The sequence below is a fragment of the Elaeis guineensis genome, chromosome 2, assembly GCF_000442705.2.
Source record: "Elaeis guineensis isolate ETL-2024a chromosome 2, EG11, whole genome shotgun sequence".
Taxonomy (NCBI): domain Eukaryota; kingdom Viridiplantae; phylum Streptophyta; class Magnoliopsida; order Arecales; family Arecaceae; genus Elaeis; species Elaeis guineensis.
Genome location: NC_025994.2, coordinates 125,554,069 through 125,570,039, shown reverse-complemented (window position 1 = coordinate 125,570,039; position 15,971 = coordinate 125,554,069). Strand labels below are relative to the sequence as shown.

The 15,971-nt window shown below is 37.1% G+C and overlaps 2 protein-coding genes across 2 annotated transcripts; both read left to right on the top strand.

The window, feature by feature from the left end:
- The first annotated feature begins 6,466 nt into the window (after nt 1–6,466).
- LOC105049943 (pentatricopeptide repeat-containing protein At2g13600-like) lies at nt 6,467–8,101 on the top strand. The gene has a single exon (XM_010929791.3). It carries the CDS (start codon nt 6,467–6,469, stop codon nt 8,099–8,101), a length of 1,635 nt encoding a protein of 544 aa, XP_010928093.2.
- A 948-nt stretch (nt 8,102–9,049) lies between these two features.
- LOC105050018 (zinc finger A20 and AN1 domain-containing stress-associated protein 6) lies at nt 9,050–10,138 on the top strand. Its single transcript, XM_010929900.4, has 2 exons — nt 9,050–9,180; nt 9,328–10,138. Exon 2 carries the CDS (start codon nt 9,402–9,404, stop codon nt 9,894–9,896), a length of 495 nt encoding a protein of 164 aa, XP_010928202.1. The 5' UTR covers nt 9,050–9,180; nt 9,328–9,401; the 3' UTR covers nt 9,897–10,138.
- The last annotated feature ends 5,833 nt before the right edge of the window (nt 10,139–15,971 follow it).

The window sequence follows — 15,971 nt, the reverse complement described above, 5'->3', positions numbered from 1 at the left end:
TTTAATAGCTAGTTGGCGGATAGGAAGCGATACACGAGCAGGAAAACTTACATCATGGATTGCATGATTGAAACTTCCTGTGCAACTAGAAAGTAAATGGCTAAGATTTTACTTTTCTTGAAGGATCGAAATAGTTTATATATATTCAACTAAGATGTTCTACTCATACGATGAGAAAAGGGATTGAACGTTATTAACATTGTTTTAAGAAGTTACAATTCAAGTATTTGCTTGTGAGGCTGGAGCTTGGGAAAGTTGTGTTATTCTTGGCATAAAATTATTATATTTATGCCTACCTATTCTATTTTCCTTTTTGTTTGATTTTATAATTATATTTCTGATTTTTTATCTGTAATAATTTAAGTCTTACATTATTTTATATTTTATGTTAATTTTATTCTGGAGTGTCTCCCAAAATATATCTGTTGGTAATATAAAAATTATTCTACCAAGGAATATGTATAATATTTTCGAATCTTTTTATAGGGATGCCTTTTTTTTTTTTTTGGCAGAAGGTGGAGCCAAGCTTAATATATTAAGAAAAGGTTACAGACTACAGTTTCTAGACTAGATGACCATAAGTACAGAAATATAACTATGTATCTAACAACCAGAGAAAGTATTACAAGCCAGTACATATAACCTTCCAGATTTTGCCACATCAAAAAGGTAGGACTTCCACTTATCAGTTTCAACACTACTTAATTCCTTGGCTGAACCCAAACCAGAAATTTGCAGAATCAGTTATAGGGATGCTTTTAATATCACATCTCTTGGCTGGTACTCTTGGAAACAATAAATAGAGGTTTATAAGGTCGTCTAGTTGCATGAATTTGAGCTCGTCCTAGTAGTTAAATGATTTTGTTTAGCAATCAGAAGTTATGGATCAAATTTTAAATGGCACATCCCAAGGAATTTGGTATAGGTAATTAATTAAAATGGAGGTGCGTTTCCCTCCTTTTCTCTCAAAAATGCCTAAAAATGATAATTAAAGATTGAGGAGAATATGAAAATCTCTACTCTTAAAGATCCGCTTTAAGCTATTTGCTTCAGTATTTAGGCTTGGACTATTATGAATATATTTTTAAATTTCTTATTATAGTGTACTTTGAGATATAAAGTTATTGTTTAATGTATCTCACAATTAGACCATCATAAAATTATTTACACCACGGCAATGTGAAATATACTCTAAAGGGAGTCTCTAGATAATATTTTCTAACTTCTTCTTGCTCATACTAATTATTTTTACTATATATATATATATATATATATATATATATATATATATATATATATATATATATATATATATATATATATATATATATCTTTTGATGTTGTTGCTTTTAAAAAATTTAATATTTGGTTTTTATTGAAAAGAGCTATATTTTTATGCAATTTTTCCAAGAATATTAATACAAAAGGATAATAAATTTATTTTATACTTAAAAAAAGTTATGTATTAATACTATTAGCAAAAAACTAGTAGAAGGGGCATTTTGCAAAAAAAAAAAAAAAGAAAAAAGAGGGTGTGCATATATAAATATAGATGTATATAATGATTTTTGAGGGATAAATATGCAGGGAACTATATTTTCAAGAATGTGTGTGTGTGTTATTGTGTGTAATTACAAACATACAAGAATTGGAATATTGGATTGTATGTAATCTGATAAATGTTCAATTGGAATGCATCTCTTTTTTAATTAATCAAAACTCCAATTAACGTAACTCAAAACATAAAATTTTTATGGAGATATCAAAAACTGAGATTTATATACATTGCATAGCCAGGTGTATAATATCAATATAAACTGTGAACACATGTGTTGATCATTTTTTTGTATAATTATAATATTATTTTTTATTGCACAACAGATATGGTTTTGTCATCAAATATTATGATTGATCTGTAATAATTTAAAAAATTTCAGGAGAGTGCAGTACATGATATGAAAAAGAGAGTGTACCTACATATTTTCCTGTGCTAGGGCTGCCTTTTGAGCAGCCTACATACCAAGCAATGATGGAGAGTATCTTGGTTGCAAATCTTACTCCCCATCACGGTCGGCGGTGAAAGATATCATTGTGACCGAGTGCGTGTTGACTCCCCCGCATCAAAAGCGCCAAAAAGCCCTTTTACTTTCCGTCGGAACTCCCTCTCTCCAAAAATTTCACCAAACCCTCCCCCACCGCTCACCCAGCCAACACCATACCATACCCCCCAGCATCCCCATGCACACGTGTGAATACTCACGGGCCACGGCACGCGTGCATGAGTTGATGCACTCCTTCCAACGTAACGGTCAGTGGCAACGGACTTCGAAGTTTGAACAGGACAATGCCCATGACCTTGCAACATTGCAAGATTATCTCCATGCTCTCATCATTAAAATAAAATCTTTGGCCATCCGTCCAAAAAACAACGTACATCTAAACGTCCCTTAATTTCTAGAGGCACTTCCCTCTAGGACACGGGAACCACCACCAAGTGCACTGGAGTTTGGGATTGCCGAGAGGGGCATCAACACCATGAATATATGACATGAACCATCACATCTTCATAACTAATGGGAACAATTACCACAACATGATGGATACTTATCATGCATTGACTCCATTAATGAGACAGATTTATTTATTTATTTATTTTTCAAATGTGGCAGCAATTACACTATTTCATTTTGAACTCTATTATTCTGAGGGCATGGATTGAGAAAAAGAGTGCCAAACATCTAACCAAATGAAATCTTGTGAGCGTAAGTTGATCTTTGAATTCTATTTTGGGTTTTATGTTCTCATATAAGCTGGTGACTTGGCTCAGAGAACGAATGAGAATGATATATTAAACAATTGGGAGCGGCTTAGAAAGGGATGAATAGGTGGCCACCATGGTCTTGTCCCAGTACTTTGCCAGCCAAGTTAATCACTTCTGTCTACAGATTGTTAGCGTCAGTGGCATTGGCAATTTTAATTCTGTCGTCGACTGATTAACTGTCCCATAGTACTGTTTCTACTAGTTTTGACGTAAGAAATGTTGGAGACTCCTCAGAAGGACGCAAAAATCTGACTTGATCGATCCCTGATTGGCAGCTTAACTCCTTCAAATTGCTGTATGATGCTTCCTCACTTTTCTTTATAAACCCCTTCAGTATCCTAATTGCCAATCTGCTGCCCTTCTCTTTTTGTGACAGTACTAATCTATTTTGTTTTGTAACTTCTTCTTCTAAATGAAGTTAGCTGGAGACTATGCTCCTCCTTTTCTCGGAGAAAGAGATTATTGAGGTCATAGCTGGTTTTCTAGGCGAATACTTGCTTATGGTATCACGCTTGTTTTTCCTCGAAACAAATCCAATGATGAAGCCATTTATTGCATCACTTTTCTCCCCCGCTTAATGTATCACTCGCTGCAATATACAATAATGATTGATATGAAAACGAAAAGAGGAAGGGAAAATAAGGGACCAATCTTAACGTCCCTTTGTCATTTAATTCCATGCAGGAACAGAAAGGTCTGTCCCGGCCCCCAAAACCAAGAGAATACAAAACTCTAGCTGGTCCTTTGTTCATGCATACAGGCAACTGATTTTTGCTTTCAGAACTTGCCTTTCCACCGTGACTGGAACGTCAAAACAACCGCTGCATGGAATCCCATCTTACCAACGGTCAAGAAATGTTGGAAAAAATTAACTATATGCTGCCCATGATATACCCCTCTTTTTTTCAAAATAATGAATGAGTATCAGCTAATGCAGTGTTAGAAATTATTAGGGATAATAATTTTAGCCGATCCGATCCGATTCGAATGGAGCAGATTTTGTTTGATTCGATTAGAATTTGAGACAGATATGAATTTTAGAAAAAAATATTTGAAGCAGCTTCGAAGAATAATAGTATGTCCCATCTCAAATCCAACCTGATATAATTTTAATTTATATCTTCTTTTCAAAATTATAATTATTTTATAATATTTAGATATATCCGATCCGATTCGAGCCAACACCTCTATCTACCTGATTCGATTTGATTTATATCTTTATTTCACCTAACCTGACTCGGCCCAGCTCAAGACGGATGCGAGATAGATATGGATATAAAATTTTTAATTATAAGATAGATATAGATATTGACAGATTTGACTCATATATGATCCATCGCCATCTCTATGAATTATATCTTCGTATTTATGGAAAGCTAAGATCCAGTGATTTTTTAATATTTACAAACTATGAGGATTTAGTGTAGGCTAAATAATAAAAAAATTAAAAATTAACATATATTCTATCATTTCATATATCACCAATGGGGGCTTAAGTGGCTAAAACCCATTCAGCGACCATGGCAATAATCTATTTTGTTAAAGCTAATATTTTTAAAAATTTTTATTAAAGCTTATTATATTATAAAATATACTTATTCAAAACATGTTGTGGTATGTTATATTAAATATTTTTTTTTTGTTTATGAAAAATCCAATCCTTTATCCTATGATAAAAATAAAAAAATGAATAAGTTCATTTTATGCTTTATTATATTTCAAGGTATTAATAGCTTCATCATATTTCTCTATGTATATATGATTTTTCCTTTTGGGTTCTTTAAAATAGAGATAATTTTATTTTTGCTGTAATTCAAGAGTAATAAAGTTATTGAATATATAGTATTTAATAATTTATATTACATATTTTTACTTGATTAATTTAAAATTTTAATATATTTAAAATATAAAATTTAGTTGCATTTGTGATTGATTATCTTGGCCTCGTCAATCTTGCTTATCTTTATTTAGGATACTATTGAACTTAACACTAAATTATACTCTTAATCAATATTTTATTTTGTGCTATCTAATAATATTTTAAAAGAGTATTTGAGACTCATCGATAGGATAAATAAGGTGAGTTGCAAACTAATACTCAATAATTTATCATAAATATAAATCAAAATTATGTTTCGATAAAATTTAAAAGATATCACTAAAATAATGTTGTGGATTCTAAAGATGAGCTACAAACTAATATCGATAATTTATAATACGAGGCAACATATTATTTTTAATTTTTTTTAAAAATTATTATATTTGATGATAAATATGATCTACTAATTAATACCAACAATTTTTATTTTTAAATATCATTAAATAAATTTTTTTTTTTTGCTCTATGAAATGATGGCATTACAGTCATTATAAAATTTCTTGATGTACATGACTGATGCCTTAGGATGGTGTCATGCAGCATACACAGCATCTTTATCGTGCCACTCTTGCGAATGCATGGCATCACTCATCTCAGCACGGACGAACACATATGTTACTTCAACTGCAGAATTCTGTCCAGTCTATATGGATACGAGCTCTCGTAGCTGCGGCCTATCAGCAAAAATAAAATAATGATGAGGTGCCGCACAGAGACTGATGGATTCACAATAAAATTTTAAAAAAATCTTAGATACGTACGTAGCGCTTTTATATCTTGTCCATTTCAGAGCCTAGCCAATCCTCCTAATTCAAAAGGGATAGCATATCACATTTGATAATGATCTGCTGGTGTTTTGAGCACAAAAGGACATTCTGTTGCAACATTTTGGGCTGGCAACATTAACTCTATTTTTACGCAACGGCAGCAGCATTTGCTTATAAAATGCATGTTAAACTGCTTGCTTGGTTACGATCAACTTGGAAGAATTTATAAAATAAACAATGATTCATCTTTCTTGCAGAGCAGTATTAGAAGAAGGATGTGAACTCTAATATAGATCATTGCCTCATCAAGATTTACATAAGGATACAGGTGGCAATCAAGTTGGGATGAATCAGACATGGGTTGATCTATTCGAGGATTAGATTAAAAATTTATCAATCTGACTCAAACCTATTTATTAGACTGATCAATTTGATAATTATATTCAATAGGTAATTTAATCCGGCATACAATAGGTTGAATCATGTTAAATAGGTTAAACATTTGCCATGGAGAACTAATACATCAAATTTCCCTACTCAAGCGCAATAATAGAAAATTGATATTGCGGCATTTTCGTGGTGGGAAGTGGGAACCTCGTACCTAACTACATCTCCAGCCCAGAATTCATCGGGCTGTGCTGGGTCCAGCTAGTGCCTAGGTCAATCCCAGCCCAATTTGAAAAACCAGGACCACAACCTATCATCCGGACTTCCTTATTTTAGCCCAAGCCCATTTTTATCTGGGCCGGGCAAACTGAGTCTGTAAACAGAATTAGGATCTCTGACAAGTGCAAGTCCATGCCCCTCAGAAATGCGCACGATCTCGCGCTTGCTCAGGGCCACAAGCTCGCGCACCTTTTCACCTTCGTTTCCCAACCAACTGATCCAGGCTTCCTTATCTTAGTCCAAGCCCATTTTTATCTGGGCCGTCCATGCGGAGTCCGCAAATAGAATTGGGATCTCTAATAAGCCTAAAGTCCGCAGCTATCCGAAGGCCGGATGGCCTCGCGCTCGCTCGGCGCCTGGAAGTTCGCAAACCTTGTCACCTTTGTCTCCAAACCAAACGCGACGCCGAAGCTCACAGTATTGCAGACGAAGATGATCACGGAGTACGGGATGAGGGGAGAGGTGGGCAAGGCCATCCACGTATTCGAGCAAATGCCCAAAAGGAACCAAATTTCTTGGAACGCGATGCTGTCCGTGCTCGTGGACTCCGGCCACGTGGACTCCGCCCTCCAGTTGTTCGATGAAATGCCCCAAAGGAACACAACATCTTACACATCGATGATTGCTTGCCTCTCGAGATGCGGTTCGGCCTTGAAAGCACGCCAGCTCTTCGATTCAATTCCATCTCAGGACCAGAATGTGTTCTCGTGGACGGCGATGATATCCTGTTACGCGCGTAACAACGAACCGCTCGAGGCTCTGAAGCTTTTCTCGGACCTTTATGGCGCTCTCTTTGAGCTAAAAATATTACCCAATTCACATACTTTCAGTTCGCTGCTTAAGTGCTGCGGTTGCATCCGATCACTTGCTGCGGTAAGGCAAATACAATCTTTGATGGTAAAGCTTCTGGACGGAGAAGGGGAGGGTTCTATCTTTGTTCACAACTGTTTGATTGATGTGAATGCCAAATTGGGCAACCTGGTCGATGCAGGGGAGATTTTTAATAGAATGAGGTGGAAGGATTTGGGATCATGGAATGCTATGATGAATGCATATACCCATCACTTGTTGATGGACAAAGCTCTTGAGATGTTTTACTCTATGGAAGAAAAGGACACGCTTTCATGGAACATAGCAATGTCGGGCTTACTGGAAAGCCGTCGAGGAGAAGAAGCTCTAAGGCTCTTTCTCTTGTTAAGATCGAGAAGAAGCACGGAGCCTAACTCGTCTACGTACTCGATCATCTTAAGTGCTTGTGCCACTTTAACAATGCTCAAATTTGGAAGGCAAATACATACAATCACAGTAAAGATTGGTCTTTATTCGTCTAACATCTTTGTTTGCAACTCATTGATTACTATGTATGCGAGTTGTGGATCGAGCGAGGAATTGGAGCGGGTGTTCGATGAGATGCCAAAGAAAGATGTGGTCTCATGGAATTCGGTGATACAAGGTCTGGGGCAAAATGGATATAGTAAAAAAGCTTTGGAGATGGCAGAGAAAGCATTAGATTCAAAGAATTTCAATCACAATACTTTTGTTGCTATATTGACCAGTTGCAGCCACAGTGGTCTGGTTAACGAAGGCTTGGATTATTTCCACTCCATGAGAAAGAAGTATGGCATTGACCCTAGCTTAGGTCATTACATTTGTGTTGTTGATATGCTTGGAAGAGCTGGCAGGCTAAAAGAAGCTCATAGTCTGCTCGGCAGCATGCCCTTTGCTGCTAATTCAGTTGCATGGTATGCTCTTCTCAATGCATGTATGATCCATGGTGACACAGATATGGGAAGAATTGCGGCAAAAGAGCTACAGATATTGGAGCCTTGCAATGCCAGGAGCTATTTAGGATTGGCAAATATTTATGGTAGAACGGATAAGATAGAGGAATCTAGAAGGCTATTAGATTTGATAAGGAAGAAGGAATTGAGGAAGGAACCTGGAAGCAGCTGGGTTGTGCAAACGTAGAATCTCATCGATATTTAGTGTTACTTTACCTTGAAGTGAATCCTGATTTTGCAAGGAACCATAGCATTGCTTCGTGTCCATCATGTACTCAATAATCTATAGTTCTCTGGTAGCACGCACAGATGGATAAAGAGAGGAGGAAAAAGAAAAGAACAATGGAAGTTGAAGGACATGAACATGCTTGCTTCCGATTCAAGGGTTGAGAGAAAGAATCTTTTGCGTATACGCTTCTAGAAAGGGCCTTTTTATGCCTATAGTTTTTGTAAACTTATAGTTTGCATGCCTATCTTTGTAAATTATATTTTTCTGCAGTCATGCCTTTTGTTGATCTCATATTTTTATAAGTATTAGCAAGTGACTTTTCATGCGACTAAGTATACATCCACATAAAAGCTCTTGTAAATCACACAGGTACCTGCTTTGGTTAAAGAGGGGGTATGGTGATGATTTTGTAGGCTAGCTTATGTTTGAAGTTTTAACCAACCGAAGTGTATTTAAGGATAAAGTGAAATTGGGAATACAATGGCATGTAAAAGTAACATATGTCCTGTAAAATATTAGTATATATCACATATGGATTATAAGAAATTACTATTAGAATAAAAAAACAATTTATCATATAAGTAATAAAATAGATTGTTATACGGACTGTTATTTTTTAATTAAATATAGATCTGTAAATCGTAGTTGTGACAGTAAGCACAGGTTTCGCTGTCTGTGAGAGAATGTAGAATAAAAAAATATGAAGAGCGGCGGGTGAATGGTTCCTTGTAGTCACGTGAGGTGACGCGCACTGAGTGTTTCCATTTCTTTCCGCGGCCTCGTGTGCTGCTCTCCAACCACCGCAAAGCTGCTTCTACTCTCGAAGACGTAATCCAGAGCGTCATCACCATCTCCTCAATCTCTGCCGTCCGATATCATTCCCCCATCCATCATCAACCGCCCGATGCCAAGAAAAAAAAAGTATATAAAAGAATCTCATGATAAGGGTTGGCTAACTCATTCTCTCTCTTTCCATCCATCCTCCGGACGGTAGGTTTCCCGATGTCGCTCGGGCGATCCCGATAGATCTTGATTGGGTAGGGCTTCAATCGATCTTTGTGGATTTCGATCCGTCCGAGAACGAGGATTCTCGATTCTATCGAGGGCTCGATGATCGGCTCTGGCTGCGAGTTGTTCGGTTAGAATCGATGAGGATTTGATTCTGATGATTGATTCGTTAGCAGGAATTGAATTGAAGAGCGCCGATTGATCGATCGATCGATCGTCCGTCCCCCGAGCCAGGGTTTCTTCGCTGGAGATGGAGCAGGAGAGCCAGAAGAGGGAGGCTGAGGAGACCGAGTTCCAAACCCCCAACATCCCAACTCTCTGCGCCAACAACTGTGGCTTCTTCGGGAGCCCTGCGACCAATAATCTCTGCTCAAAATGCTATAAAGACTACTTCTTGAGCAAGTCCAAGGCTTCGATCGAGACTTTGGTGGTGCCGCCGCCGGCGGAGGCGAAGAAGGTAGAGGAGAAGGCCGCGGGAGGCGATGGGGAGGCCAAAGTTGAGAGCTTTGCGGAGGAAGGGGCTCCTTCGGGGGAGTCCCCGGCGAAGAAGCCCACGAATCGGTGCAGCTTCTGCAACAAGAAGGTCGGGCTGATGGGGTTCAAGTGCCGCTGTGGGGAGGTATTCTGCTCGCTTCACCGATACTCCGATAAGCACAATTGCGCCTTTGATTATAAGGGAGCTGGGCAGGATGCGATTGCCAAGGCGAACCCGCTCGTGAAGCCCGACAAGGTCGAGAAGATCTGACCCATGGAACACTGGTATGTGCCTGGAAAATTTATGGTGGTGTCTCTGAAGAATAAGTGTTTAGGTCCGCTCTCTCTCTCTATTTGATTGCATTTGTTGCTGGGGTTTGTACAGTTTGGTTCTATCTAGGAGTTGGATTGGGAGCTCTTGGTTACAAAATTTAAAGCTATATATGTACTCAACCCGATCATATATATGTTTAGGTGTTATGATTTATGCTATGGTCTTGACCGTTTGTTTGATGGTTTGGTGTGACGGTAGTTGTGGGGAAAACTATGGCATGCTTTTAATCTGTAGATTACAATTAAGCATTTTCCAATCCAAAACCATGTATAATTGATCTTAGTAGAAGAGGTAACATCTATGGGGAAAAAATATTTGGCTAGAACATAGGAATAAGAAAACCAAAAACCCACAGGGAAGTCCATAAAATTACGGGCTAAAAAGGTGACCGGATAAAACAATGCAAACCTAACAGAAAAATAGGAACCCATGGTAGGAAAAACAACAAAATTGTAGCAAAGATGGGGTGTTGTGAGAAGAAGAGAGAAGAAGGGGGTGGGGGGTGAATGAGCTCCCTACCTGTTCCTTGGCAACTCTTGCCAAAACTCAATAGCAGGTCAGGAGATACAGCAGTTTGTATCTAGGGCACTGCCTGTAGGGCATATGTTGGCTGGAGAACAGCATGGGAAACAACTGTTCACCTACCGAACAGCAAGTCTCAAAGGGCACCATTTAGTTTGGATGGCACGCTTCAGACTTATATCTTTGAACTATTGTTGTAAAATGTGGTCCATGGAATGTGCCAAGATATTTAAAGCATATTAAGGTGAGGTTATGTATAAGATGTGTCACAAGCATATTGAGGCAAGGTTAGGTGTGAAATTTCATTTGGTGGTGATGTGGAGCATAGTTAGACCATTGTTTGTGCAAGGTGGTTGGTAGATAGTGGAAATATGCTAAGTTCATTGCAGTGCAACATGTTTCCACAGAGAGAAATTAGGCATGCTGTATAGTTTTGTGTAATTGGAGGCTGTTGCTACCTGCATGGATGTTGGAAGTTCTCTCCAATGGTCTAATAGTTTGACTTGGCTTTGTTATCAGATATTGGATTTTGTTGCATGTTTTAAGAATCATTACTAATCGTTTGTAAATGAAGAATGGATATCAAAAGCTATTCAATGCATGGTTCCCAGTGTCTCAGATGATGATCTGATATTTGCATATCTAACCCCTTGCATGTACCATGATATAAACTCTTACCCTGTTTCACTGAAAGTAGCATGGTTGCAATTACATGGACATAATTATGCATTTGGGGGGTGGGGGTGTGGGTGGGGTGGTTGGGTTTGGGGGAACAAGAAGAAACTTAATAACGAGAGGAACCAAGCAAACAGTTTCTGTTTCAGATGATGATATAATATTTGCTTATGTAACCCCCTGCATGTACCATGATATAAACTCTTACCCTGTTTCACTGAAAGTAGCATGGTTGCCATTACATGGACATAATTATGCATGATTTACAGACAGGTGGATGCTAGATGGATGATGACTATGGGCAGTGATGTTAATGGGGGTGCCTATAAGGACACTGATAACTATGCTTATTGGATGATGAAATTGGGTTAACTCTCAAGCTTTTCATGATTTGAACTGAGCATATATAGTTTCTAAGAATTTTGGTGGTTGAGGCAACATCAAGCTGCTGAATTAATGGTGTTAATCTAAGTCATATTTGGTGCTATGTTACATGGACATTCTTGTCCAGCTTCAAGAATACATTTTGGTTATGTATCCAAATTAGTTATGCATCAAATATTTGGATACGTAGCTTCTTCTTTTCTTGCTTGTACAGCTAGATGAATAATTTGACGCTTTCAATTATGAGTACAATCTTCCATTAGAGATTGGTTGAGGATATAGATATTGAAATAACTTTGCAAAATATCCTTTTTGTTGTATCTCTTGGCAAATAAGAAAGTTTAAAAAACATAAATGAAAGATTTTAACAAATAATATATATTTTAATGTTTTATACAATATGTAAAAATATATAATTTATTACTCTTCTCATATGTCCTTTTTTCCCCCTCTTGCTGTTAGATACTTAGACTTGTCTGAATCTGATTCTTTTATCTGTGTCTATGCAAGACTTATTTGGTGTAATAGACCTGATCTTTGGTTGCTACAGCATGGTTTTCCACAGTTGTGAATATTATCAGCAATCACCATGCACATAGGTTATGGCATCATATTTAATCTGCACAGACATATGAAAAACAGAGACGTTTCAGTCTCCACTTTTCTATTAGATGGAGCAAGCGATTATTTTAACATATTGTGGTTGACCTTGTCATGGTACTGATATTCACAAATACCTTCTCCATATGGATGTTACTTATTAATGTAAGTAGATTCAGGGCAAAACAACCATATAGTACATACAGTTATTTATGACAAATTTTTGGTAAGTTATATTTGGTTTCTCATTTGCGACCTTATAGCCTGTCAAGAACTTCAACCATCGTGGTTACTTGCATTAGATATATGTTGTATTCTTGAATTTTCATTGCTGTTTTAGAATGATGTATGTATCATGCATACTTGAAATCATAATGCCCCGTGAAACAATTTGTACCATGTACCACCTTGTGCGGTAGCTTTTAATAAATTTATTTGCTTCTACCTTTTTTTTTTTAAAAAAAAAGGTCTTGTATTCTCCCTGATATATTTCAAGGGAGGGTTTCCAATGTTTCCTTTAGTTACCATTCAGCCAAAATTGCTGTTATTATAATATAAAAGAGGAACCTAAAGCTTCTTTGTTTTGATCTTTAAAAATCAAATTAGAAGGTTTTTGAAAAAGATGTTTTATGAAAAAGATTGCTTGTTTATGTTTGATTTTGATTTCTACATGACAATGAGGATGTTGTAGGTATTAGGTATTTAATATTTATTTTTTGAAAAAATTACAGAAACATCTGATCAACTTTAGTCTAATTTCATTTACATCCCGTGTGTTTTAAATAATATTAAATTAATTTTTTTAATTATCGATATGTTCCAATATTATTCAACCATCTATCTTTGTTAACAGAATAATGTCACATGACCATCATAAGATATCATTATTTTATAAAATGATGAAAATATTCTTATCTTCATCTTCTTTTTCCTCTCTGATTGATTTCCTCTTCTGTCATCGACATCCCTTTTTCTTTCTCCTTTCTTCTCTCTTTCTTCACCCTTTTCTCTTCCTCCATGATGGCTTCCTCCATCTCCATCATCTCTCTATCTTTTCTCTTTTTTATCTATTTTTTTTCCTCATCTTTCTCCTCTATGTCTTCCATAAGCCATCCCCCTCTACGACGGTTTTCTCTACCTCTATCTTTTTTCGCCGGCAACCCATCTTTCTTTCTCTCCTTCTTTCCTGTCCGCTTTTCTTTTTTGTCTTTCTTTTCCTCCAACCCATTTCTTACCGGTGGCCTTTCTCTTCCTCTCTTTCCTCTTCATCAACTTCTTCTCTCCGTTCTCCAAATTCATCCATGAGCTCTAGCTTTATGCAACGGCCCTCTCTATATCCATCTCTTCTCACTAGTAATTTATCCTTTTTCTTTTTCTTCTCATTCATTTCTCTTTTTTCATGACGGTTTTCTTCATCTCCATCCATTTCTCCACCGCTTCACCTTTTTTATCTACTTCTTCTCCTCATTCTCATCCTCCAAACCGCTCATAAGCCATTCCCCTTCATAGCGGCCCTTTCAACCTCTGTCCTTTTTCACTGTCAATCCATCCTTTCCCCTTCCTTTCCTCCCCATCCTCCTCTTCTTCTTATCCTTCTTCTTCAATCTATTTCTCCCTTCTTTCCTCCTCTTCATCCATTTTTTTCTTCCCATCCTTTTTCTCCTCTAAGCCTATCCATAAGCGAGGGATATTTCTGTCTATTGAAAAGAAAAGCTAACATCATTTATTGGTAAGTAAATGACTGGACTACATTGAAATATATCGATAATTAGAATAATCAGGTTTACACTTTTTAAAGTATATGAGATATAAATAAAATTAGACTAAACTTGAGAGGTGTTTCTGTATTTTTTTTTATTTTTATTTTTTTTTGAAAAATTTATTGGCAATTCAAAATTATTTTATGTTTTTGGGGAATCTAAATTTATCGAATATCGAACAAAAACATCTTGACAATCTATTGTCATTTTGTAGAACAATGAACTCCTTTTGAGGGTTGATCCAGCAAAAGCTTATGAGAACATAGATTTAAATGATTGAGTATTGGAAAATACCATTTATATCATCAATGCAGATATCTGGCAGCTTTCTTGTCTTGCACGTTAGGGAATCTAAATGCCCTGAAAGGATTCGTCTTCAATGATGGAATGCTTTTTAATATATTTTTGCTAGTTGTCGTGTGTTTGCGGATTTTCAATTTTAGTCTCTGTACCCATAACCAGAGTTCCGCACCACAACCACCCCCACCCCCCCTCCTTGGACTTGAATTAGTTGCTTGGAGGAATTGCTCCTGAACCTGCATATACCATTTCATGGGACAGTGAAAGCATTTTTTCACAACGGTGATACTCATTTAAATGGTTGGTCAGGTTGAATGTATCTTTCTAAGGTGTTATATCTGGTAACGACATGAGAAAGGTCTGCAAGCTTCCTTTTTTTGTTTCTTTCTTTTTTTTCTTTCTTTTTTGTTAATTTTTTTTTCCTGGTTAGGAAGGCTGCAGTATTTACATCAATCACCATCTCTTACAGTTCAGATTTGATGGTTGATTAGGCTGCAGGGTATGGCACTAACTATTGTTATCTTATTCTGCCAATTTTGCTAATACTTTTATTGTTATATTTAAGGACACAAAATCTTTTAAAATACTTTTTCAAATCATAAAATTCCACGCCTTGTGATGGCCCCTGTTGCTTGCTTACGCTAGCTAGAGGCAGGGGAAATTTAGTGGCTTAAGTCACTTGGCTAAAGATTGGGCGTTCCAGATGAACCGTGGTGGAGCTGTCGATAGAACAGGATGGATGGATGGCTGCCGTTGTACGTATCATCAGAAGCATTTCTTGGAGCTGTTTAGATCTCTGTAGCTGAATTTATATTGCAGCACTTTTCTTCTTCTTTCTTCTGTTTTCTCTCTCTCTCACACTCAAGAAAAGGATGAGAGGGAGACCTTACAGCTGTCACGCATCATTCATAATGATAAATGGTACATAAGATGATTGGTTAGGCGGAATGACGGTGAAAAGGTGGGAGTGGGTGGGAAAGCGAGAAGAGGAGGGCGGTGGTCATTGATGACAATGGCCACGTGTGTACTGCCACACGCTTGCTACATGTCACGGTTTCAAGAATGGATTGATTGCTCGGTAAATTTCCTATCATAAGCTGCAGTCGCTATGTAGGTTTGAAAGCTAAACTGCTGTTTCTCTTGAGCCAAAGACACCAACAAGCAGTGGCCCAGAGTGCATCAGTGGCTTTGTTCCTGTACTATTTTGGTTAGGCCGAAATCCACTCAGACCATAATTCAGCGAGACAATATGGGATTTGGAGGAGAAAACAAAAATTGCCATGTAGGCCAAGGTTTGGATGGTCAGAGGAACATCTCCAAAAGAATCTCCCCCCCCCCTCCCTAAGTGTATTTGTACTCATTCTCTTTCTTGTACTTTGCGTGTAATCTATCTCTAGTCACTCTCCTACCTCTTATGTAACTTGTCTGTATTCTTTCTTTATTTTCTAATGAAAGAATGGAGGAAGTTAGGAACTTCCTCCATATTTCATTTATAAGAAAAGAAAAAAAAAAACTAAAAACAATAAATAAAATAAAAGTTCTGCCTAACTTTTTATATGTAAAAGTAGTTAGTATGTCAATTTTCTCTAATGGGGCCGGTGCAAAACATTAAGGCTAACATATCATTAGCACATATTCGTTGTGTAAAAATTCTATTTTTGACAGATTTGGTAGAAACCGGACTAAACTCATTCGAAGCTGGTGACTCTAAGCTATGCTCTGCTGAACTCGGTGTTTGTACCGCGCATCAACATCAAGAGCGTGTGGAATA

Excerpts from the sequence above, each read along its gene's own strand:
- LOC105049943 (XM_010929791.3), top strand. The coding sequence starts at position 6,467 with ATGGCCTCGCGCTCGCTCGGCGCCTGGAAGTTCGCAAACCTTGTCACC.
- LOC105050018 (XM_010929900.4), top strand. The coding sequence starts at position 9,402 with ATGGAGCAGGAGAGCCAGAAGAGGGAGGCTGAGGAGACCGAGTTCCAA.